The sequence below is a fragment of the Bactrocera oleae genome, chromosome 5 (genome assembly GCF_042242935.1).
Source record: "Bactrocera oleae isolate idBacOlea1 chromosome 5, idBacOlea1, whole genome shotgun sequence".
NCBI lineage: Eukaryota > Metazoa > Arthropoda > Insecta > Diptera > Tephritidae > Bactrocera > Bactrocera oleae.
This window is the reverse complement of record NC_091539.1, coordinates 28,272,516-28,300,096: the sequence shown is the minus strand read 5'-3', so window position 1 is coordinate 28,300,096 and position 27,581 is coordinate 28,272,516. Positions and strand designations below refer to the sequence as shown.

The window sequence follows — 27,581 nt, the reverse complement described above, 5'->3', positions numbered from 1 at the left end:
TGAATGTTGAATTCTTTCGCAACATTTTTATACTTTCGCAACATGTTGCAACAGAGTATAGTTTTGATTACCAAATAGTTGTTTGCATCTATATACATATATTTCTTTTAATATTTGGTGATAATCAGTGGATAGCTAATGCTACTGTCTATTATTTCAGTTTCTAAACTCAAGAAAATTACATTTAAGTACTTATTGGGATTTACCCAGCCGTTGGCAGTTTATGAGAGGTTTAGATATTAAGACCGAAAGAAGAAAATCTACATACCTATTCTACATATGTGTATACCATACCTAATTATATGTAAGTCATTGTTAATTTAGCCTTCATGAGCAGACCTTTCAAAATAGGTACCATAGATCCCCCTGCTTTAAAAAGCGTTAGCCATAGCCGTTTCAACATAAAGAAGCTTTAATTTTAATTTGGTCACTTTCTCGTGGCATTTTTTTATTCTTAATTTTTCACTACCAGCTGGTGAAGTGTAGAAATATTACATTTTATGACATACAACAATTAAGGGGGGGTGGGGTGTTCGCAGGTGTCGTATTTTTTAAGTTTTTGAATAGTGTTTAAACTATTATTATATACAGTGGCGAGCAAAACTGTATTATATACAGTGGGGAGCAAACACATATACATATGTGCACCAGTAGTACCTCTATAGCGAGCAGGAAAGGATTCATAGCAAGGACTCAATTACAGTGAAAAAGACTTACTTACAAAGAAAAAGACAACACTCACACCCGGACGGACGGCATTATATAAGTAGTTTATATATTTTGGTAAGTAATTTATTATTTATTTTTTATGCCTAGATTAAGTAGAAGGTCTGTATTGCTAAGCCGTCTTCAGAATATAAGACGTATGAGACGTATCCCTTTTTATGGATTAGATTCCGATGTACATCTGTCCGAACAAATTATCAATACAAATCAACATAGACCCAGGCGTGAAAATCTCGAGATACGGTCTTTTGAACAAAATTTAAATACTGTTCAACATAGGGCAATCTAAATCTACAAATTCGCTCTGAAGAGCAAAGCAGAAATACTCGGGGACATAGATTTCGGCGCGAAAACCCCGAGGTTCGATATGTTGAGCAAGTTGTAAATACTGTGATGAGTAAAGTAAGAACACTAGGGATCATAGAGTGCTTCGCGCAAGAAATCCCTAGAATAGGAATTTAGAGCGCATTCGTGATCAAATGCAAAGAGAACATGCAAGAACAAATCCTGAAATAAGGAAAAAGGAGCGTGACAGAGAAACACAACACAACACAGTAGAAGGGGTCTGAGGGAAGAAATTTTAAATCAGAGACATCTTAGACAAAGTTAGTTTCGCCTTAGTAGAGATAACCCGGTCAACAGGCCAATTGAAAATGAAAGACAGTCCCAACGAATCCGATTAACAAGAGAAAATAATGTTATAGAAACTAATTATAGTGGCAATTTAACAGATTTCAAAAACATTTATTTCCAAAATATAAATAAGGGCCTTACTGAAATACGTATTTGCTGCGGTGGATTATGGTTTTCACACCAAGTTCGCAAATTAAATTTTAAAACTATTGCGCAAGGTCACCCAAATGCTGCATCCGCCTTCTTTTTAATTCAAAAATTTCCTTCGAAAGATGGAAATTACAATTTTTGTGCTACTTGCAAAAATGCGATTGTTGAAAAGAACGTTCCAAAAACATCTTTAAAAGGTTTAACCCCAATTGAAAAACGTCTCATAATTCCTTGATTGCCTTTTATGAGAATCCGTCCTTTAGGATATCAAGGTCAGAGTTCTCTCAAAGGCGCTGTTGTTAATACTTGTATATTTCTGTTAACAATATTGCAACAAACAATGATACAAATTCACTTAAGAAGGCGTTTGGAATACAATCATGATTACATGTCCCGGCGGTCATAATTCAAGATAATAATTCAGAAGAGTTGTCATTTGGAACAACGTTGGGCAGAAGCGTACATGCTCTGAAACGTATAGCAAGATAATACGTTCTGAAATTCGTTTTGACAGAAGAGCGTGTACCATTCTAAAGTTGTTCTAAGATTACAAAAAATTAGAACTGCTACAAATTAAGCATAGTACATACATTGCCCAAAATCTATTAACGAAAGCTTTGTTCAAAACTTGATTCAACACGATGATGCTTATAAGGTTCTAAAAGGTGTAAGAGCCTCTCCTGCGTACTGGGGAGCTGAGGAAGAAAAGGCAACCAACCTTCTTTATCATTTTATCGGCTGCAGAAGCTCAATGGGTTGAGCTTTTGGTCATCCTCTCTAAAACTGTTGATTCTAAAGATATTTCGGAAGGCGAAGCCAAAAGTTTAACAACCCAATATAGATATCGCTTAATTCGGTCAGACGCGGTTACTTGTGCTAAATATTTTGACTACCGCTATCGACAAATTCTTAAGCTTTTTAAAGATAACGTCGGCATTTTTGGAGAGCATTTTGTCACAAATTTCTTCTGGAGAGTGAAGTTTCAACAGAGAGGTTCCCCGCATGAACATGACATGTATTGGCTTAATAATGCTCCCAGGATCAACCTTCAAGATTCTCAGACTTTCCTTGATGTCATTAGTTTTATTGACAATTATATTTCTCTGATCTGTAGTAGAATAAATATTTCTTTACATAGCATTGCTAGCACTATAGAAGGCTGTAAATATAATTTATTCAGGCCGCAAAGTTTCAGAAGCTATTTTGTTTAAATGATTCAATATTAAAATTCTGGTTCTATACAAAAATTCAGCTTACTCTGTTAGACATTTAATTTTAGAACTTCAGGAAGTCCTTACTTCTGAGTTATGCAATCAAAATGAGCTAATTGTTGGAGATTTTAACATTTGTTTAATGTCTACAGGGACTACAATAGGAAGTCTGCTCTAAGAAAAAAACTTTAGTTCCCTGCTTGGTGTAGAATATTCGACTACACAGCTACCAGACAGTATTTGTGTCTCTATTGCGAACTAAAGTTTTCAGACTTATTGCAATAGTTCTTAATTTTTATACTCTCGCAACCTGTTGCTACAGAGTATAATAGTTTTGTTCACCTAACGGTTGTTTGTATCACCTAAAACTAATCGAGTTAGATATAGGGTTATATATATATAAATGATCAGGATGAAGAGACGAGTTGAAATCCGGGTGACTGTCTGTCCGTCCGTCCGTCTGTCCGTCCGTCCGTCTGTCCGTCCGTCCGTCTGTCCGTCCGTCCGTCCGTGCAAGCTCTAACTTGAGTAAAAATTGAGATATCTTTATGAAACTTGGTAGACATGTTTCTTGGTACCGTGAGACGGTTGGTATTGCAGATGGGCGTAATCGGACCACTGCCACGCCCACAAAACGCCATTAATCAAAAACAAATAACTTGCCATAACTAAGCTCCGCAATAAGATACAAGACTGTTATTTGGTACACAGGATCACATTAGGGAGGGGCATCTGCAGTTAAAACCTTTTTTAAAAAGTGGGCGTGGTCCCGCCTCTAATAGGTTTAATGTGCATATCTCCTAAACCGCTAACGCTATAATAAAAAAAATTCACTAGAAGCAAATGTTTTTAGCACTTCTATTGACGGTGTGAAAATAGTTGAAATCGGGTGGCAACTCCGCCCACTCCCCATATAACGGTACTGTTAAAAACTACTAAAAGCGCGATAAATCAAGCACTAAACACGCCAGAGACATTAAATTTTATCTCTAAGATGGTATAAGATGACTTTATAGGAACCGCGTTCAAAATTAAAAATATGTAAATAATCTAATTAAGAAAATTTAAATTATATGTATTATTTGTTATTATATAAGAAATTATTTGATATAAATGTGATAGAAATTAAATAGTATAAGGAGAAAAGAAATACAATAAATATTATATACAAATTAATATAATTGTTAAAGTTGTTAAATTTATTATTTTTAAGCTAAACATAAATAATTATATCGATATAATAAATAAAAAATTGTATTCATTGTTAAAAAACAGTTTCTTTTCATACTCCTCAATATAGTTGTAATGCATTCTATATAAAATCGATTATAAGCGTATACAACAAAACACAAGAACGATTTCTCATAATTTGTGTAAATTTAGTTTACAAATTGCTCTAATTAATAACTGAGGTAACAGTTCCTACTTCTAATTAGTAAAATATTTAAAAAAATCTCAATCGAGTATACCATTTGACTTTGCGATAATGTTTTATATTAGTTTTGCAGTGGCTATATAATTAACATTATCGGCAAGTTAGTATATTTGGGTTAGAAGTGTTTGCATATGTAACTCACATTTGTTAAGTACTCTATCATTTATACTGTCAACAATAATTTAAAACAAGTAAGGAAGTTCTAAGTACGGGTGGAACGGAACATTTTATACTCTTGCAACTTGCAAGGGAAATTACGTCAGATGTTGGCAAAATTGTATATTAAAGGAAGTATTGATCCGATTCAACCCATTTTTGACACAAAATCATACTATTATCGAGAGTTGCATTTAGTTATTTTATTATATGAATTTCAATTATATATCTTACACATTAACTGATATTTTCGGTAAAAAGTCAACTATAGGCATTGGGGTTCACATATTCAGTACCTATGGTCTTGAACAGTTTTCGTTCGATTTAGACAATGACATGTTTGCTTGATTAGCATAGAGGAAAGTGAAAGAATCTAAAATTGTGTTGTATGGGAAAATGGGGGTGGTTGTAATCCGATTTCATTTTCGGTTAGGCTAAGTCTTCGGGTACCCCGAAAGTGTGATTGCCGATAAGTTTCAGTTTAAGCAACAGCCGGACAGTGAAGAAAAAAGTGCGGGGATGTTTCCACCTCACCCTCCTCCATACAACTAGCATCAGGTAGTATTCTAAGCCGTACCGCATGAGTGGCCATTGGACAGTGTACAGTGAGAACTCCTAGCATAGCCGCGAGATGAACTTTAGTCAAATCAAGAAGTTCCTCCAACCTCCTGCGATCCACTCTCGAAGGATCGCGCAGTCGTACAGTATTTGGTCTTCGACCAATGTCTGCTGAGTGCACGCGAAATGCAATGGTCCATAGCTAGAACGCAAGACATTAATGGAGATCCAACTCGATCGAGGTGATGTTGAAGTAGCTAGATGCTATCTCTAGTGAAGACAGATACTCTTTGACTAGGTTTGATTGTAGCCTGAAGCTAAAATTGATGGAGATCTCCTTGGGTTGACGGCTAGGCCTCTTCTGTTCGCCCAGTTGGATACCACGTTTATGTACATTTCGGTAAGCTCTTAGATATTTAGGAATTTTCCTTAACCATTAGAACCACATCATCAGCATATTCTATAGCCCGACAACCTTGTTCCTCGAGTTCTATAAGAAGGTCGCTTACCACCAAGATCTAGCGCAGCGGAGAGAGAACCCCTTCCTGCTGTACAATACCAATCGATCGGCCAAAAACGTGAAATTATCTTCTCACCGAAATGTTCTCGCAATAAATTCATTAATTGGTGCAATTTGTGGAAAGTGGCGCCGTCTTGTTAAAATCAAATGTCGCCGATATCACTAGCTTTAAATTAAGGCATCAAAGTCGATTATAATGGCGCGATAACGGTCGCCATTGACGGTTACGTTCTCACCGGCATCATATTTGAAGATATATGGACCGATGATTCCACCGGCAAAATGTTGTTTTTTTTGGATGAAATGGCAGCTCTTGAATATCTTCGGGTTGCTCTTTGTCCCAAATGCTGCAATTTTGCTTGTTTACATACTCATTGAGCGAGAAATGGGCCTCATCGCTAAACAAAATTTGGCTCGTCGAATCTTCTTGAAACTTTTCAAGAGCTCAAAGAGCGAAGCGATGTGGTTTGGGTAGTTGGGTAGTGGCTTCAATTTTCGCACGAGCTGTAAGTTGTACGCTTTCAATTTAAGATCTCGACGTAAAAGGCGTCAAGTTGTTTGATACGTCAGTCCGCCTTGCGCTATACACATTCTTTACAGAACGTGAATTTTCGTAATAAAGTTGAAAAATTTGTAAAATTCTTCAGGCGAGGACTTTTCATGATGAAATGCCAAACAATATTGAACAAAAATAACATAACAGATTGACACGACTCATACGTGATCTGTCAAAAATAGACTACTTGGATCACCCGATATATGAACCAAAATATTAATTTGTAGCAACTTATTCGCTATTTCCCAAGTTCGTAAATTCGGGTCCCATATATTGACCTCTAGTTAATGCAATCAGTCCATATCTTCCTCTAGCCCCAATATACTTTCCAATTGGCCTTAGTCGACGCTCTATTTTAGGGGTGCCTATGACTAACTTTATGCCTAAATGTCGGTATTGCTTTAATATCAACAATGGGTAGGATCGGATCAATTCCCTTAGCCCCCATACCATATACACTGATATATATTATCCAAGCTATCTTAGCAAAACTAATAAATTTTATGTACATATCTTCCAAACCACCAAATCTACTTCAACGAAATTTGTTCAGAGAAAATATTTTTGGCACCTCCTTCGAAAGTTAAAAAAATTGTAAAATTGGATAACAGTTATATGAGAAACTCCTAAAAATGCGATAACTCATTAAATAAACCCATTATAAGTATTTATTTCACGTCCTATACATGGGATACAGAACCAATTTTAACCAAATTTTTAACAGTGTCCCGACATACTTATATGTTATATGATGAACGTAGTCAAAATCATACTACAACCACGCCTCTTTCCCACATCATCCGATTTTAAATTCCTTCTGATTCTTACGCTTTACAGTGTATAAATCTAAAGCTAATGACTTCGATAACGTCTGAAACAAAAGCCTCTAAGTTATGCCATCTCTTGTCAAAAATAGTTAGAATTAGACCTTAATATATGGCAAATGGCTAACTTTTTACCGAAAATATCGGTCGATCTATGGGATTTATTATTTAAATTCTGAGATAATATTCTTTCGATAATGCCATGTCAAAAATAGCTCAAATCTAGACCTAGCCCACATATACGTGAAATAAAGATTTTTGAACTTCCGGTTGACTTTATACCGCTTATATCGGTAAATATATTTATAATAAAATGTATAAAATCGGGTTAATACTACTCCTAGACCCCGTATACAAAATATAAGGTTTAAAGACTTTCGGTTGCTTTTATACCGTATATATCGGAAAATTTGTAAGATATCTTTGCAAAATTAAGTGAATAAATAAAACTGGTTATACTCGTATTATAGTTTAATGCAGAAAATGGATAAAATTGGTCAGCGAATTACGCCAGCTACCATATACTACATATTGTATAATGATTTTTGTTATTTTAGCAGACTTCATGCCGCTCATGTCGGTCAGTCATATCTTGAGTAATGCCACAACTTAACGCAATCAGACCTTCTACTAGCCCAAATATACCCGTTATAATGATTACTGACTTTGCAGCAGACCTTAAGCAGTTGGTCAATAGACATATCTGATATTTCAAAGTATTCAAACATAATATAAGGTTTAGTGCTGATTATGAATTAAATTGGTCTAGACGGGTCTCCAATAAAATTATTTCCGTTTCAGTGATTGATCTTTTCGTCATGTACCCAATATAAATACATATTAAATTTAGCAGCAACCAATGATATGACAAATATATCATTTGAGTTAACTGGTTTGATTTTAATATCAATATCTCGGATATTTAGCAAATACAGTAATCAGACTAAGTAGGACTACGACCTAATATAGTTGTGTGATCAAAAAGTAAGGTGAATTTGTTTTTAAATATTAATTCTTTATTTATTCTTCCAAATCACCAATGTTGGCTCCAATCGAGGCTTCACGCGTTTGAGACAAAAAACATTCTTCAAAATGGTTTGGGGTGAGCCAGCTGATATTCTAACACTATCAGCAAGGTCACTAATTGTCAATGGACGATTTTCAATCATTCTTTTTTTATTTTTTGGACGTGGCCCTCGTCGATAGAGGTTGATAATAGTCCAGCTCGCGGTTCGCCTTTAACGCGTTCCCGGCCCGGGGACCTCTAAAAACATTTTTTGTGCCATAGTTTGATCACCAAAAGCCTTTCGAAACATTTTCCAAAGGAGTATTCGCTCAGCACACAAAATTTGATAAAAGTTCTTTCCTCATCGAAGTTTGACAAAGGAAAGTTGGGATTATAATAGTTTTGTTCACATAAAATGAATCGATATATATATTATAGGTATATGTTTATATTAGGTGTATTAAAAATCAATTGAAACTTTTTCCAATAGATGGCGGTATCTATCTGTATCTCGCGTTGTATAAGTCCGATCGGGTTCGGCTGGATGGCGTTAGAAAGATGAAATTTGCACTTAAAATGTTTTTCTGACAGTTTTGGAATTGGTTAATTCAGTTTTGTTGGAGCGCGCGTCACAGATGGACAGAGGGAAATTATCTATATTTTACAGTTTTTCTTCGATAAAGACGAAAACGCAAGCCAGGCGGAAAATGTGAATAACGTTTATGGTCCTGATACTGTAACAGCCAATCATGCGCTATTTTGGTTTCGTCGATTCCGTTCCGGTAATTTCGATGTCAAAGATGCACCACGCTCTGGCAGACCAATTATAAAAAAATCGATGAAATAATGGAAATCGCCGAGTCCAAACATTACGATTGGCCAAGACCTAAACATTGCACGAAAAACTGTTTAGAACCATTTGAAGAAGGCTGGATACGAAAAGTAATATTTAAAGCATTCAATTTCATGCAAAAATAATGGATTTCTTTTTACTAAACCTAATCTTTGTATATACGAGGTGTGTTCAAAGGAAAAGGGGAATTTTGATTTTTCGCGGGCTATGTACATCCAATTATCGATATTTTGTTTTTGTTATAAACTTACACATACATATGTTTATCATGAGTTTGGATTAGGAGCCAATCCCGATTAATAGTTTGTTTTTCGCAACAGAAAAGGTTAGTCACGTTTTTGTGTGCTCTTCGATTTTTGACTTGTGAAAGAAATGGATCAAAGAATATGTATTAAATTTTGCGTTAAAAATGGAACAAAGTGCTCTAAGGCAGTTGAAATGTTTACTGTAGCATTCGGGGAGTCCTCTTTGTTTCAAAAAAGTGTATATAAGTGGTACAAGCGCTTTACAGAAGGCCAGGAAGATGTTGATGACGATGAGCATCCTAGAGGTGCGACCATGTCAACAAGAGAAAAAGACATCGAACAATGAAAAAAATTGTTCTTAAAAAACGTCGAATCACTATTAAGGAAGTTGCAGAGGATGTTAGCATATCAATTGGCTCATGCCATTAAATTTTTTCGAATGTTTTGGGCATGAAACGTATGGCAGCGAAGTTTGTTCCGAAATTGCGATAATGCACCAGCTCACACATCAATGCTTATTCGCAATTTTTTGGTAAAAACAAAACCGTAATCATGCCTCAACTACCGTAATTACCCGATTTGGCTTCCTGCGACCTTTTCCTATTCCCAAAACTGAAGGAACCAATTAAAGCAATGCGTTTTGCCACAATCGATGAGATCAAGTCAGAATCGAAAAAAGAGCTCTTGGCCGTACCAAAAAGCGCATTTCAGAAGAAAATTAAAATTTCACTTTTTCTTTTGAACATACCTCGAATATATATTTATAAGTGTTCAGGATGATGAGACGAGTTGAAATCCAAGTGACTTTCTGTCCGTCCTTCCGTCCGTCTGTGCAAGCTGTAACTTGAGTAAAAATTGAGATATCTTGATGAAACTTGGTATACACGTTTCTTGACATCAGATGGGCGTAATCGGACCATTGCCACTCCACAAAACGGCAATAATTAAAAACTTATAAAGTGCCATAGCTAAATTCCACAGATACAAGACTGTTATTTGGTACAACGAATTTAATTAGCTAAGGGCATCTGCGGTGAACAAATCTTTGAAAAAAATATTTAATGTAGTGTATATCTCCGAAAAGACTAGAGCCATATCAACCAAATTTACTGAAAACAAGTTTTTCGATATTGCTTTCGATAGTGAGAAAATGGATGAAATCGGATATTACCTCGCCCATTCCAAATTTTGTTAAAAAATCTAGTATCTAAGTGCGATAAATCATTAAAAAGTGCGATAGAAATATACAATTTAACACCCAATTTTAGGTGAAATGCGTGTTTTTCTTATATCTATAGGTGCATCTTTACACCCAAAATGGATAAAATCGGCTGAAAACTTGCCCTAGCTAGTATAAATGGGTAGTTAGTGCGTGAGTTATTTATTTATAAAAATGTGTTCTCGAGTATAAAGGTTAATGCAACAAGCCCAAACCTTTCTCTGCCCTCGATATATCCCGTATTGTGATTATCGACCTGCCAGCTTTCATTTTGGTTGGTCAAAACGTGTGACATTTTAATGAAATGATTTGGCACTGAATATTAATGGAGTTGGTCTAAGCGTCGTATCCTTAATATAATGAAATCTGATCCTCTGGTTGACGTTTTCACATCAACTCAATATATTATATTAAGTTTACTCTCTTCGGTTGAGTTTTTATCACATATATCTCATTTTAAGATGCTTTGAATACATTTTTAGCTGACGCCAATTAAAATATAGCAATAAAACCAAGTGAGTCTAATATAACTTAATAGAAACCAAATTTGATTCTAATTCATTAACAATTTTGTCGAATAATGAATGTTGAATTCTTTCGCAACATTTTTATACTCTTGCCACATGTTGCTACAGAGCAAAATAATTTTGTTTACCTAACAGTTGTTGGTAAAACCTAAAACTAATTCGCAAAACTGGATGAAATTGGATGATTACCCGGCCAACGCCAATTAAAGGTTCTGTTAAAAACTACAAAAAGCGAGAAAAATCAATAAATAAACTCAGAAACATAAAATTTTACACCCGAGATCATAGTAGAGGGCTTTATAGGTGCCGCTGTCAAAATCACCGCTCATATCTAGGTAAAAATCCATATATCGAGACCTGCTCGGTGGGTAGAATTATTCTGGCATTCCTATGTAGCAGTTCGAAAATGGGCGAAATCGGACTGCAACCTTTTTTTCCTTTCCAGTATACAAATGAAGCACGAATGCATATATCGAGGTAAAACCTTGCACAAACAGTCCCTTTAAAGTATGCCATCTCAAGAGACCTAGACCGAAAATATCGGTTAATGTGTGAGATATATATTTTAAAAACATGGAGAATTTTTTCCTGATAATAATGTGCCTATATGCCAAAAATTATACAATATACCGAATAGAAAGATTTTCGAACATCCGGCTGACTTTATACATCATATATCTTTTCTTTTTCTTAAGTTGGCACATCTGTCATGAGAACAAATGCAAAGTTACATTCTGTCAATTAATTCTTTGTTACAAACCATTTGAAGTTTACATGTCTGAATATTTTTTTATTGTGAAAAAATTTAATATCGCGCAGTGATTAGATTCTTTGTTTTAAAAGCTTTAAAAGCAATTGAAATTTATGAACAATTGTTAGAAGTGTATTAGCAGTCCTCACCTTCAAAACGCACCATTGAATTTTGAGCTGGTCAATTTAAACGTGTCATACTAAACTTGAAGACGGTCCACGACGACCAAAAACCGCAACTACACCAGAAATCATTGAGCAATTTCATAATATTGTTAGTGAAGATCCAAGTTTGACTAAGCGTGAAATTGCTAATGCCATAGGCATCTGAGACGAACGAGTACTTCATATTTTAAATGGAGAATTACATATGAAAAAGCGGTTTGGAAAGTTAGTGCCGCATACGTTATCAATTCAACAAAAACTGGATCGAAAATAAATTTCTCAGCATAATTTGATGACTCTACCACCATGATCATAAATTGAAACAAGAACGTTTACAGTGGACTGAAGCTGGTTGTTTAGCTCCAAAGCAGGAGAAGTCACAACGATCAGCAAAGAAAGTTATTGCATCAGTGTTTTGAGATGCAAAAGGAATTTTGTTGATTGATTATCTACAGAAAGGTAAGACAATCAACCCTAAATATTATTGCAGAATTTTGGATCAGCTGGATAAAAAAATTCGTGAGAAAAGACCTGGCTTGCAGCACAAAAAAATCATTTTTCATCAAGACAATGCACCTGCTCACAAAGCTGTTTTAATAACCACAAAATTCAACGAATTAAAGTACGAATTGCTTGAGCATCCACCGTATTCACCAGATTTGGCTCCAAGCGACTACTGCCTCTGAAACAATTCCTTCGTGGAAAGCGTTTTTCGTCGAATGAAAAAACTATTACAGCTGTATACGGGTATTTTGCAGAGCTTGCGGAAAGTCATTATAGGGATGGCATAAAATTGTTGGAGGATCATTGGAATAAGTGTATTGAAGTGAAGGGAGATTATATTGAATTAAAAAAATTTTTTTGTACCAAAAACAGTATTTTTTCATACCGAGATGCAGAAACTTTTCAACCAACCTGTACAACACCTATCGCCCATATACCTAATAAAAGATTTTCAAACTTGTGGTTGGTCTTTTACTGTATATATCGGTCAATATGAAAGATATCTTAGCAAAATTAAATGAACGTATAATATTAGATATACTTATATATTATATTATAATCATATAATCATTTTCGTTGTTCTTACAATCCTGATTATATTAATGGTTTAGCGCTGAGCATTAATGGAGTTGGTCTAGACCTTGGTCTTAATCTCATATTCCTAATATTATATTATCAATTCTGATCTTCTGGTTGAAATTTTACACATCAACTCAATTAAATTTAGCCTCTTCGGTTAAGTTTATGTCGATATATCCCATTTGAGGGTTATTTTGACTGAAAGTATTTCAACGGCTTTGATCCTTGCAAGTTGGAAGCATAGAAAATGTTCGGTTATGTCCGAACTTAGCCCTTCCTTACTTTTTGAATATAAGGACCAACACCTGATGATATTTTACCGGCTTTAATCCTTGCAGGTTGCAAGAGTATAAAATGTTACACCCGAACTTAGTCCTTCCATACTTGTTTATTATAAAGTCTGAAATTACTTACGTGTTTTTGTAATATTCGTTGTCTAATGCTCTAGTTTTGCTTGTGATTTTTATAGCAACTTCGGCGTGGCCATTGACAAATACTAGAGTTAACATCGATTTCAACTCCACAGCCATGGAAAAACTCGGGTCAACATTACCTTTAGCATCATTACCGGTAGGAGTAGCGTCTGCTGAAACGACGCCAACAACATTCACTGCATCATCGTTTTACAGCAATTCATATAACACGCCAATTACTAGAAGAGTAATTACAAACGGCGCGTTAGATGAAGACAAAGCTAGCACAAGTGCGATGGGCATTACGAGTTATAATTCAAATGGGTCGTGGACGATTTTGTCGTCAACGACAAAATTGAATTCATTTACAAGTACCAGCCAGCTACCTTTCGATTATACACTAACCAAGAAATGGACTTCGGGTAAGTCGGCCAAGTCAAAGCAATTTTATTTCAAAATTACAGTTATACTTAAAGTTTTCGAACAATAGCTAAATTCTTATGAATTGTAATCGATTTGTTGTTTTTGTGTTTACGGAAGCAGAAAATTATAAAGATTTACTCAAAATAATATCATTAAGAAAAATTTTATGGTCAGGGAACCTAAACGGAAACATAGTGTCATTACGTTTTGCTATGCTCATTAAATAATAATATCTTCTTCAAGGGCAATACAGATAAAAAAAAATGGTTATAGGAGATTATTTCGACCGATTTCATCCAGTTTATATATATAGTACATAAAGTTTGCTGAAACCTCTTTTATTCTGATTCAACCCGAAGACAAATATATCATTTAGATCCCAATTTTTCATTTCTGACGCAGTTGTTCAGATAGTTATTTCACTTTAAGTAGTTCCAAATAATCTAATTATTCACTAAGCTTTTTGCAGCAATAAAACTTTATTGTAGGCGTAGCATTAAATTTATTAGAAAGTTAAGCATGACACCAAAATACCGATGATCAATACAATGTTAGTATTTTGTATCTTTACCACATATACGGACGAATTAAAACTACTAAGGAAATCCTCAAACTGCTATGGTTACTAAATATATAATTATTGCTAAATATATAAGGAAAACGCATAAACTTTGTAGCAAACTTATAAGTTAATTTTGAAACACAAAATAGTCATTGGCAACAACATTTGCAATTGTAAGAGAACTATGTACAGTGATTATTAATAATTCTAAATTTCTTTCTACTTTTTGCATATTTTTCTATGCAGACTTTCTCATTGAAAATTTTAGAATTTACATTTCCATTTTCTTCAATTGTAATATGAGTGTAATAATTTAAATTATTTTTCTCCAATCAGACGCTGTTAGCTTTCGTGCTTCATCTCCGATGGTCTCGGAAACATCGATGGCGGCTACTCCGGCGGAAAAATCGCGAACGTTTCGCAACAAACACCATCACGAACATCATTGGGGTCCGTTTTTTGAAGAACCCCTTAACTCAACAGCGTCAGGCGAGAATGTCGTCTCTACTGCGCATTTATATACGGAAGCTGTGCTTAATTGCAGAGTGGGGATGCTAAAAGATAAAACAGTAAGTGTCAATACTACTGGATATTTAATTGTCTGTTAATTCTAAATATAACTGAGCTACAAATGTAAATATGTCTTTCTTTAATTTTTCCAAATTTACAAGCTTACCGTATAAAAAATACATTAAGCATTACGAATTAGCAAAAACTTGTAAATTTTATTATTATTTAACTAATCATAAAATATACATTTTACATTTATGATTGTTACTATACACGTGATGTACTTTTTGATTATTCTCACACAACTAGTAAGTAGAAACGAGCTAAATTTCATTTTTGTTCAATCAACCTTTCTTATGACGTTAGAGAATTTGGTTAAAATTAGTGCCGTGGCATTAGAGAGTTTACATTGATTCATTAGGCTTAATATATTATTAATTAGCTAGTTCGTTTCCAATCAAAACCAATCATCATATCAGTGGAAAACATGGACCAATGTCACTCATTTATTTTACCATGTTTAACCTATTTATACATCTGTATACAACTAATAAGGGAAACATATTTTTAAACGTGCTTGGTATTATTTTGATATCTTTGTTGTTACTCAAGCTGTGTATGTCTAAATACATTATATTATTATATATTATATATTATTTTGGCGGTTTGACAGAGCTGTTGTCATTTGCACACAAATTTTGAAGGGGCAACATGTACATGCATAGGTATAGCATGATATCAGCAAAGACGAAATGTTTTATTTTTTTTTTGCGTAAACTGTAAATATCTTTGCTTCTATTTCATTATTGAATTGATAAATAAACTTTTTGCAACAATTATTTAAGTCTTAAAATATGAAATTTTTTTTTTTCCAAAAAATACATTTGTAGAAAAAAAAATTGTTGTCATACTCATAAAATTGTTAGCAGCCAGCTCGAACATACCTACCCGACGTCATTTTGAGAATGATTATTTCATGATAGCAAATGCCCACACATTTGCTTACCTCAATGGCAATGTACGAGGTGTGTTCAAAGGAAAAGGTGAATTTTGATTTTCCGCGGGCTGAATACATTTGATTATCGATATTTTGCTTTTGTTATAATCGGACATTGCATTAGGAGCCAATTTTGATTAGAAGTTTGTTTTTGGCAACATAAAAGGTTAGTCACGCTTTTGTGGGCTCTTCGATTTTTAAAAGAAATGGATCAAAGAATATGTATTAAATTTGGGGTTAAAAATGGAACAAAGTGCTCCAAGACACTTGAAATGACTGTAGCATTCAGTAAGACCACCTTGTCTTAAAAAAGTGTTTATAAGTGGTACAAGGGCTTTACAGAAGGCCGAGGAGATGTTGATGACGATAAGCATATTGGAGGTGTGACCACGTCAACAAGCGAAGAAAGCATTCGGCGTTAGTTAGTTGCCTGATTAAAACTCAATTTACTTTGAGATATTTTTAATACTTTACGAGATATATTACACAAAACCTATTGTAGAACAGGTCATGACCACTTTTAAAAATATTTAAAACCATACATACCATTCCCTCGTGGTGAGCCCATAACTTAATTAGTCCTTTATTCTTTTTCAATAATACCTCATTTCGGTACAATAGTACAATTTCACCCATACACAATAGTATCCTACCAGAGTATCCGGAAGCAAAACTATTACACTCTCTTCAATATGTATGGAAGTATCAAAAATAGTATACAAATATTTTTTATTTGCATCTCCTGTCGAAAAATGGTAGATTCGTTAGAGCATACAAACTTTTACCCAAGTAAGTAAATATAAGTATGTGTATACTCGTACATGCATTGGAACATACTCATGCATAACATACGAGCGTTTTTGCATTCAAAAAGTCTGCATAAGAAACTATTCAATTTAGCTGAAAGCATGATCATAGCTCACTTGAAACACTTCACAAAGTTGGGTAGCTTTAATTCGAAGCAACAGGACACTAACATAGATTTCACATGGAGCTCAGGCGGCCGGTGTACTTTAATTTGTTTCATTTTTATATATGCAGTATTTTTACTCCAAAGTGATAGCGCAGTTTTACAACATTTCCATGATAAGTGCCATAAACAAATCTAGGAATATACCTTTTGAGAAGAAAGAAAGAACTTGTTCTTATAACTTTTGGAACTTTGTCAAGCTTCCGAGAACTTTCGTATTGACACCCATAAACTCAAAAATGCATATGCAGGTACATAAGTACATAGAGTCATGTATAGGTGAGTTGTTCTGGGAATTAAAGGTATTTCAGTTTCTCTAAATAGCTTTTAATATAAATTTTTTCACATGCTACAAGTAGAAACTTAATTCAACGTGCATTAGTGCTACTGTAATGACGCTGCGATGGATTAAAACAACTAGGTAGTTAACCCACAAAAATATGAAATTGTGATTTGGTGCACGGAGTCACAGTAGGAATGTTTAAAAGTTTTTAAAAATAAGGAGTGTTTACAAGCATGTCATTCAAACTCGCTGGGAACAAGCAGCATTTCCAGATACTTCCAGACAGTGGAAAAAATGGAATGGTATAAAGGTTATGTTCACAAGTAAGGAAGGCCTAAGGGTATAACCGATCAATTAATACTATTGTAACTTGTAAGGATCAAAGCAGGGAAAATCCCTTCAGATGTTAGGAAAACTTTATATTCAAAAATGTTGGGACACAACACAACATTCATTATTCGATGAAATTGTAAATGGATTACAATCAAATTTCTTATTTTATTAAGTTATATTATAAGTCATTGACTTACTTAGTTTTATTACTATATTTTACTTCTCGTCAGCAAAATGTGTATTGTCTTCAAATGAGATATAAACTGAGACACGTCAAGCAGAAAATCGCGATTCATTATTTTAGGGATATAAGGTTTGGATCAATGTCTAGACCAATTTCATATAAGTCATAGACTTACTTAGTTCATATTCCCACACAATTTTTAAGAAAACTTGTTTATTTAATTTTATTTATCAATTTATATATTATTTCGAAAATCAATTTATATAGTATTTGGGAGTTGGGGTAATTCGTAGACTAAATTCACACATTTTCGGCATTAAACTATAGTATATCAAATAATATACGTTGAACTACTTGTATAGCATATCCAAAAATGAATATTGGTAAGATATCTTACATATTGACTGATATATATAGCATAAGGTCAACCGGAAGTTCGAAAATCTTATGTTAGGCATATTAGAGATAAGGGAAGTATTGTCCCGATTTTATCTATTTTTGGCAATACAGCTTACTACTACAGAAAAAAACGCTTCCTGAGTTTCATTAACACCTCACATACCGTCACCAACCAGATGTTTGAAAATTCTGTGATTAGTTATATGGGCACTAGGGTAAGTTTCCACTCGATTTTACTTATATTAGGCACAAAGATACACTGTTATTAGAAAATTAAGCCCTCTCATTTTTATTGAGATAACTCACATATATGCGGTCTAAAGTCACCCTGAAGTTAGAAAGTCTTTATATCCACATATTTGGTACGAAAGGTCTTGAACAGTTTTAGTTCGATTTGGTTAAAAGGTGGCACACTTTAGAGGTATTATGTGAAAGAATCAGATGGAATTTATAATATAGTACGAATGTTATGTAATAAATTTGGTTGAAATCGGTCGAGCAGGTCCCGAGTGCCACGCCCACCGTCCAGTTTTGATACCGGCCCTCTTGTGTCATCCTGGGTGAAAAATTGAATGTCTCTGCCGCATTTAGTTATTGATTTATCACACTTTTAGTAGTTTTTAACAAAATCGATATATGGGGAGCGGGCGGAGTTATTATTCGATTGTACACTATCGTAAGAAGGGTTGAAGGTATTTGTTATGTGCAAATTTGGGTGATGTAGCTTTATTAGTTATGGACATATACATTAAACTTGATAGGGGGCGGAGCCACGCCCATTTTTTCAAGATTTTCTAACCACATATGCCCTCCTTATTTGCCTATCAAAGGAAAACAAAAAAAAAGAAAAAACAGAAACCAGAAAAAAAGACTATTGTGAGCTTTGCAATTTGAATTGATGTTTTTTCATTGAGTTATAAAATGCAAAATAAAAACACAAATTTTCCTTAAAATAGTCAAATTTCAACCGTTAATATCTTTTAAACGGTTAGGTTTATGAAAAAACTATTTTGTAGAGCATTCGATTTCCAACAATTTTCATAAAATCATATATTTCTTCTAGTACCTGGAAGCGGGATATGAATCTTTCCATCCGATCATAAGAAAAAAAATAGACAACGGTAAAGCGGAGGACCTTCCCTATACAATTAAGAATTAATACTTAGAGAGCGTTTCTTAAAAGTTTCTTCAAACGAATTTTTCGGAAAACCAAGCGAAAAAAACACTTTACACCCTAATATACGATGTGTGTTCAAAGGAAAGTTTTTAAGTACTTATTTAGTAATCAATATCTACCCCTTAAAAGTAATTTCCCTCGGATATAATACACTTGTGCCAACGCTTCTTCCAATTCTCGATGTATTTCTAAAATGAGCTTTTCGGTATGGCCGTCAGCTCTTTCTTCGATTCTGACTTGATCTCACGAATTGTGGCAAAACGCTTTCTTTTCATTGGTTTCTTCAGTTTTGGAAAAAGGAAAAAATCACAGGGAGCCAAATCTGGGGAAACAAACTACTAATCGGCTCCTAATGCAAGCACATAATAAACATATGTGTACGATTATAACAAAATATATATACTCGAATGTATACAGTCCGCGAAAAATCAAATCACCTTTTCCTTTGAACAAACCTCGTACATATATAAAGTGAAGTCAGCTGGATGTTTCAAATTACTAAATATCAGTTAATTAGGGGCTAAGGCAAGTTTTCGCCTGATTTTATCCATTTTAGTCAAAAAGATACAATGCTATTAAAAAAATGCGCTCTCTCAATTTCATTAAAATAACGCCCACATTGGTCGCTATATGTGGTATAAAGTCAACTGGAAGTTCGAAAATCTTTATATCTATTAGGTATAAGGGATATCAACCCATTGTTGATATAAAGGTATATTATTATCAAAGACACATTTTCCCCGTATTTCTATAACATATCTCACAGATATTTTGGGCAAAAAGTCACAATACGCACTAGGCTCCACATATTCGGTATATGGGGTTTGAACAATTATGGTCCGATTTTGCCAATTTTAGACTCGAAAGTCACTGTTTGTGCAAAGCTTTATCCGAATATATTAATTGGTGCTTGTTTTGTGGAATGGAAAGTGAAAAAATTAAATGGAATTTAAAATTTAGTTATTTAGGAAGTAGGCGTGATTGTAGTCCGATCGCGCCATTTTTATTATGAAGCATAACATCGTCAAGATAATGTTATGTACCGAATTTGGTTGCTATTAGTCGAGTAAGTCCTGAGATATATGATTTCCGCAAAATATGTGCGGTGCCGCGCTTATCGTCATTTCGTGGGTCAAAAATTTACTTTACAGTATATAGCACCAATAAGTTTTTATCATTAATGATAGTTGATGCATGTATTCCGTGGCATCCTAGCGAGGTTAGTATTACATATACCCGTTACACACAAAACCTCGTTAATCAAAAACGTATTAAGTGCTATAACAAATCCACAAATGAAGGTACAAAATTTAAATTTGGAAGAGAGCATCAAAATATGAATGGGCATCTGTGGTTTAAAACTTTTTAAAAAGTGGTTTTTTATTTTTCGAAAAAATTAATATCAAACTCATTCATAATTTTAATACTTTTGCAACATGTTGCTACAGAGTATAATGGTTTTGTTCACCTAACAGTTGTTTTTATCACCTAAGACTAATCGAGTTAGATATGGGGTAATATATATATAAATGATCAGGATGAAGAGATGAGTTGAAATGCGGGTGACTGTCTGTCCGTCCGTCGGTGCAAGCTGTAACTTGAGTAAAAATTGAGACATCTTTATGAAACTGGGTACACATCTTTCTTGGTACAGTAAGGTTGGTATTGTAGATGGGCGAAATCGGACCACTGCCACGCCCACAAAACGCCATTAATCAAAAATAAATAAACTGCCTAAACTAAGCTCCACAACTAGATACAAGACTTTTGTTTCCTATACAGGATCACATTAGGGAGGCATCTACAGTTTCAATTTTTTTTTAAAGTGGGCGTGGTTCGGCCCCTTAATAAGTTTAATGTGCATATCTCCTAAACCGCTTAAGTTATAATAACAAACTTCACCGAGAACAAATGTTTTTAGCACCGCTATCGACAGTGTATAAATGGGGAAATCGGGTGGCAGCTCCGCCCACTCTCCATATAACAGAATTAGATAGTGGGCGTGTCACCGCCCACTTTTAGGTGAACACCCATATCTTGGGATCTGCTTAACCGATTTCAACCAAAGTTAGTACATAATATTCTTCGCATATTTCTATGTTATCTGATTTTTTTACTTTCCAGTATGCAAATCAACCAAGAATGATTATATCGGCGTAAAACTTTGCGTGAATAATACGTTTAAAGTATGCCACCTTGTGAACAAAAATTATCTAAATTGAACCACAACTGATCAAGCCCCTAGGTACTGAATATGTGGACCCCAATGCCTATAGTTGACTTTTTACCGAAAATTTATAAAATTTCGCAAAATTAAGTTCTCAGGTATACCTGAGCAATGTCAAAAATTAAAGCAATCAGTTCTTTCATTTCTTCGCCCCCAATACTTCCTATATAATGATTTCCGACTTTCCACTTGACTTTAAACTATTTACGTTGGTCGAAATGTGTGATATATTAATAAAATTAAGTGATACGTTTTCTTTAAAGTTATAAAATTATATCAATGGTTTCGCCCTCAATATAAATGAAATTGATCTTAGTCTAAACCTCATATCCCTAATATAAGGAATTCCTTTGGTGACGTGTTGCACATCAACTCTATATATTACATTTAGCCTCTTCGGTAGAGTTTAGACCTCGCATATCTCATTAGAAAATGATTTTAGTATAATTTTCTCTAATGGCATGTAAAATATATTAATAAAACTAAGTAGGTACATAACCTTTAATATAAGATAATAAGATACAAATTTGATTGTTATCCATTTACGATTTCGTCGAATAATGAATGTTGAATTATTCGTAACTTTTTTTAATATAAAGTTTTGCCAACACTTGTTTGATATAAAGTTTTTTCAATACCTGAAGGTATTTGCAAATTATGGAAGTATAAAATGTTCGATTAATATAAAATAAAGAATAACACTTATAATGAAGAGATGCCTCAACATTTTGTAAGCTGGTTCTACATTTTGTACATATGTATTTTTCAGTTGCCGCAAGGTATAAGGCAAGAATTTTGTTTTTCGAAAATAAAATTTTATACCCTCTACTTTTTTTCTAAATGACCTTTTTAGCATAAATAAAAAATATTATTGCGGTTGAATCATGACTACCCGTACCGACTTGATGGTTAACATAAATTATACATATTTGTACCGGATAAATACATACGATTTTTAGAATTTCGAGTTTATTTGGTTAATAAAGCATTAATGTACGCAAACCATATTACTATTTAAACTTATACATAAAAAACATTATTCTACAATTTTTATTTTTAAGGTTGTTTTTTCAGTCGGGATATAAGTTTGAATCCGGGTGACCGACGATTAATTTTTGACTGATACAAAGTCGTAAACGTTTTTTTTTTTTGGAAAATGTGAATGGGAATTAGTAATTTATTAGAAAAAATGGTTATTAAGGAAACTACATTTATTGTTTACTGAAACTCACCAAACAATGAACCATAGAGTTCTCCTTAGATGGGATGTAGCGTTTACCAGGGGTTGACGGATTTTACAAACAGCTATTTCATCGGTTACATACCATATATAGTGAATTTATTTCTGTAAAGCAGCTTTCAAGATTTTTGTACCAATTTTGTCAAAAGTCCTCTTTGACTTCAAAAAACACAGATCCTGATAAGGTGCTTTTAGTGCCGAAGTATATTCTAGACGTGGCTTAACGTGGAATGTGATGAGTTGAGTGCTAAGAAGTTCTATCTTCAGTGCATAAATTACGCTCGGCATCCACCTTGCTTTGGGAAATGTACTTCGAAGTAAAGGGTGTTTTTTTTAGAGGTATAGAACATTAAATTGCAGTAAACAACAATGGATTATTCGATTGACATGAATTTTATTTATCCGAAGGATACTCTCGTGGCATTACATTTTAAATATGATTTCCGGCATATGACCTCCACGGCTGGCTCGAATGTAGTCCAATCTGGACGTGTTAAAATTACAATTCGGAATCAAAAAAATTCACATCTACCATATACAGCGTGGTTGAAAAGTTTCTATTTTCAAAGAGAAATAGCACTACTTGCTTAAATTTTGTTTTCTCAAGTTAGTACATCTGTCTTTAGAACAAATGCAAAGTTATATTCTGTCAATTAATTCTTTGTTTACAAGCCATTCGAAGTGTCAGAGTATTTTCATTGAATATCGCGCAGTGATTAGATTCTTTACTTAGAAAGGTTTTGAAGCAAAGAAAATTTATAAACAATTGTTAGAAGTGTATAAGGAGTCCTTACCTTCAAAATGAACCGTTTAATTTTGAGCTGGAGAATTTTAACGCACTAAGCTTGTAGACGATCCACGCGGAGGACGACCAAAAACCACAATCACACCACAATCATTGAATCAACTTCATAATATTGTAAGTGAAGATCCAAGTTAGACTAAGCGGGAAATTGGTAATGACATAGGCATTTCAGACGAACGAGCACTTCATATTTTACATGGAGAATTACATATGAAAAAGCTGTTTGGAAAGTTGTGCTGCACAAGTTAACAATTCAACAAAATCTGGATCAAAAACAAATTTCTCAATTTAAATAAAAACAAGAACGCTTACAGTGGACTGGTTGTTCAGCTCCAAAGCAGGTCAAGTCACAACGATCAGCAAAGAAAGTTATGGCATCAGTTTTTTTTGATGCTAAAGGAATTTTGTTGATTGATTAACTGCGGAAAGGTAAAACAATCAACTCTGAATATTATTGCAGCCTTTTGGATCAGCTGGATGAAAAAATTCGTGTGAAAAGACCTGGTTTACAGCATAAAAATATAATGTTTCATCAAGACAATGCACCTGCTCACACAGGTGTTTTAACAATGACAAAATTCAAAGAATAAAAGTACGAATTGCTCGAGCATCCACCGTATTCACCAGATTTGGCTCCCAGCGACTACTACCTCTTCAGAATCCTGAAACAATTCCTTCGTGAAAAGCGTTTTTCGTCGAATGAAGAATCTGTTACAGTCGTGGACGGATATTTTGCAGAGCTTCGGGAAAGTCATAATTGCAGGATCATTGGAATAAGTGTATTGAAGTTAAGGGAGATTATAAATGTTAAAAAAATAGATTTCGTACCAAAACTACAATAGTATTTTTTCATTTCGAGCGCGGAAACTTTTCAACCAACCTGTCTCTATACTAATATTATAAATTTGAAATAAGTTCGTTGGCTGTGCTTTCACGTCGAAACCACTTAACCAATCGTCATGAAACATTGCACACATATTAGGGTGTTTTTTAGAGCTTTAGAACTTTAAATTGCAATAAAACAACGATGTATTATTAATTGTTGGATTGACATGATTTTTATTTATCCGAAGGATAATCTAGTGGCATTACATTTTAAATATGATTTCTGGCATATGACCGCCACGGCTGGCTCGGATGTAGTCCAATCGGGACGTCCAATTTTCGATGACTTTTTCATACATTTGTGGCCGTATATCGGCAACAACAGGGCGAATGTTGTCTTCCGAATGGTTAGACGTTTGTGGCTAGACGGCGCAACATGTCGCGCAGCTCGTGCCACAATCGATTTATTGAAAGACACGTTTGGTGACCGCCTAATTTCACGTTTTCAACCTGTGAATTGTCCTCCAAGATCTTGTGATTTAACACCGCTAGACTACTTTCTGTGGAGTTATGTAAAGTCATTGGTCTATGCGGAAAAGCCACAAACGGCTAACCATTCGGAAGACAACATTCGCCGTGTTATTGCCGATATACGGCCACAAATGTATGAAAAAGTCATCGAAAATTGGACGTCCCGATTGGACTACATCCGAGCCAGCCGTGGCGGTCATATACCAGAAATCATATTTAAAATGTAATGCCACTAGATTATCCTTCGGATAAATAAAAATCATGTCAATCCAACAATTAATAATCCATCGTTGTTTTATTGCAATTTAAAGTTCTAAAGCTCTAAAAAAACACCCTAATATGTGTGCAATGTTTCATGACGATTGGTTAAGTGGTTTCGACGTGAAAGCACAGCCAACGAACTTATTTCAAATTTATAATATTAGTATAGAGACAGGTTGGTTGAAAAGTTTCCGCGCTCGAAATGAAAAAATACTATTGTAGTTTTGGTACGAAATCTATTTTTTTAACATTTATAATCTCCCTTAACTTCAATACACTTATTCCAATGATCCTGCAGTTATGACTTTCCCGAAGCTCTGCAAAATATCCGTCCACGACTGTAACAGATTCTTCATTCGACGAAAAACGCTTTTCACGAAGGAATTGTTTCAGGATTCTGAAGAAGTAGTAGTCGCTGGGAGCCAAATCTGGTGAATACGGTGGATGCTCGAGCAATTCGTACTTTTATTCGTTGAATGTTGTCATTGTTAAAACACCTGTGTGAGCAGGTGCATTGTCTTGATGAAACATTATATTTTTATGCTGTAAACCAGGTCTTTTCACTCGAATTTTTTCATCCAGCTGATCCAAAAGGCTGCAATAATATTCAGAGTTGATTGTTTTACCTTTCCGCAGTTAATCAATCAACAAAATTCCTTTAGCATCAAAAAAAACTGATGCCATAACTTTCTTTGCTGATCGTTGTGACTTGACCTGCTTTGGAGCTGAACAACCAGTCCACTGTAAGCGTTCTTGTTTTTATTTAAATTGAGAAATTTGTTTTTGATCCAGATTTTGTTGAATTGTTAACTTGTGCAGCACAACTTTCCAAACAGCTTTTTCATATGTAATTCTCCATGTAAAATATGAAGTGCTCGTTCGTCTGAAATGCCTATGTCATTACCAATTTCCCGCTTAGTCTAACTTGGATCTTCACTTACAATATTATGAAGTTGATTCAATGATTGTGGGGTGATTGTGGTTTTTGGTCGTCCTCCGCGTGGATCGTCTACAAGCTTAGTGCGTTAAAATTCTCCAGCTCAAAATTCAACGGTTCGTTTTGAAGGTAAGGACTCCTTATACACTTCTAACAATTGTTCATAAATTTCCTTTGCTTTTGAACCTTTCAAAATAAAGAACCTAATCATTGCGCGATATTCAATGAAAATACTCTGACACTTCAAATGGCTTGTAAACAAAGAATTAATTGACAGAATGTAACTTTGCATTTGTTCTAAAGACAGATATACTAAATTGAGAAAACAAAATTTAAGCAAGTAGTGCTAATCCTCTTTGAAAATAGAAACTTTTCAACCACGCTGTATATGGTAGATGTGAATCTTTTTGATTCCGAATTGTAATTTTAACACTTTTTCGCACTTTTTATGTTTTACTCGAGATATTTGCGTTTAAACATGAAAATTTCAACTATTTAGAATATATATTTTTCTATTTAAGGTGTATGGTATTTTACACTTACATTTTCCATTAACACTCCACTAACTCGTTTGAACACATTTATTTTACATTATATACTGCAAAAATAGCTATATTTTAACATTAACTTTTTGTTCTATTATATTTATTAACACAATAACAAAACCGCAGTATAAGCAAAACGGTTGCATGCTAAACGAATAGAACGGAAATAAATAAAGAAAACAGATAGTACCCCAATAACAGTAAATAAATAAGACAGCGTTGGTGGCCTTAGGCCGCGCTTCAAAAAATTACCCTGGACGGTCCATCTCCGTAGTTTCGCAGGAGGAGGGAAGTACCGAAAGATATTTTACTATCCATCACCGATTCTCCCTGCGGGTAGGAAATATCAGCATAGTAAATGATGTCAAAATAGTGCTATAATATTCAGCTTGAACTGATATTATAGATTTTAAATGAGATTCCAAATAAAAAGACATTTGAACTTCAAGCGACAAATGTCACCAGTCATTGAGTTAGGCGGAGCTCAACTGGCAGCAGCTTCGGCTACACAGTCTTACCGGAGACTCAACTCTGGTACCTCGGGGAGCAGAATGCTCTTGGACTTCGGTTCAATCTGCTCATTGGGTTCGATTCTTTGGAGAGTATCGTGGTGGCTGTGGCTTAAACCTAAATGCTGGAAGAACTGAATTTTCAGTTCAAAAAAGAAGTTGCACAAGCGAAAACGGAAGAGGTTTTAGGTCGACCTCGAATCCTACCTACTAGCCACTGCTAACCAATTAATACTTGCAAATAGTTCGTATTATTTGTGGCGCTTATAAACGCATTGTTTTGATACGTTATGCTTTGGAGCACCGTGAGGTAAGGTCGTCGACGGCAGGTACTCGCGTAAAACGCACCGGACGTTGTCCATCACCGATTTCCCCCTGCGGGCAGGGGTTAGAATTTACCCACGTAAGGTATGCTTGTCGTAAGAGGCGACTAATATCCAAATGCACTATGACTGTTATTAAGCTTTGCCACGAAATTTCAGCACAGTTATGTCAGAAATAGTGCTATAATACTCATATTGAACTGATATTATAGACTTTAAATGAGATTCCAAGCGACAAATGTCACCAGTTCGGCCTCAAACCCAACCAAGGTGGAAAAGGTGTCCCTTCCACACTTCCGATTGGTATCATAATAAATATTTGCAAATAGCTCGTATTGTTTGGGGCACTTTTCAACGCAATGTATTGATACATTGTGCTTTTGAGCACCGTGAGGTAAGGCCGTCGACATCAGGTGTTAACGTAAATACAATAACAAGGAAAGTTGACCATCACCGATTATGATACCTGTATGTTGTTTGACGTATAATTTTTCTTTTTGTTTTATTTTT

The 27,581-nt window shown here is 34.5% G+C and overlaps 1 protein-coding gene across 9 annotated transcripts in view; it reads left to right on the top strand.

The window, feature by feature from the left end:
* Positions 1-27,581, top strand: part of dpr18 (defective proboscis extension response 18) — a 52,836-nt gene that overhangs the window by 7,350 nt on the left and 17,905 nt on the right. For all 9 annotated transcript variants that reach the window (XM_070109625.1, XM_070109624.1, XM_070109619.1 and 6 more), the window contains 2 exons: positions 13,087-13,452; positions 14,352-14,584. In XM_070109625.1, coding sequence (XP_069965726.1) covers positions 13,087-13,452; positions 14,352-14,584 — 599 coding nt within the window. The remainder of the gene's footprint in view (positions 1-13,086; positions 13,453-14,351; positions 14,585-27,581) is intronic.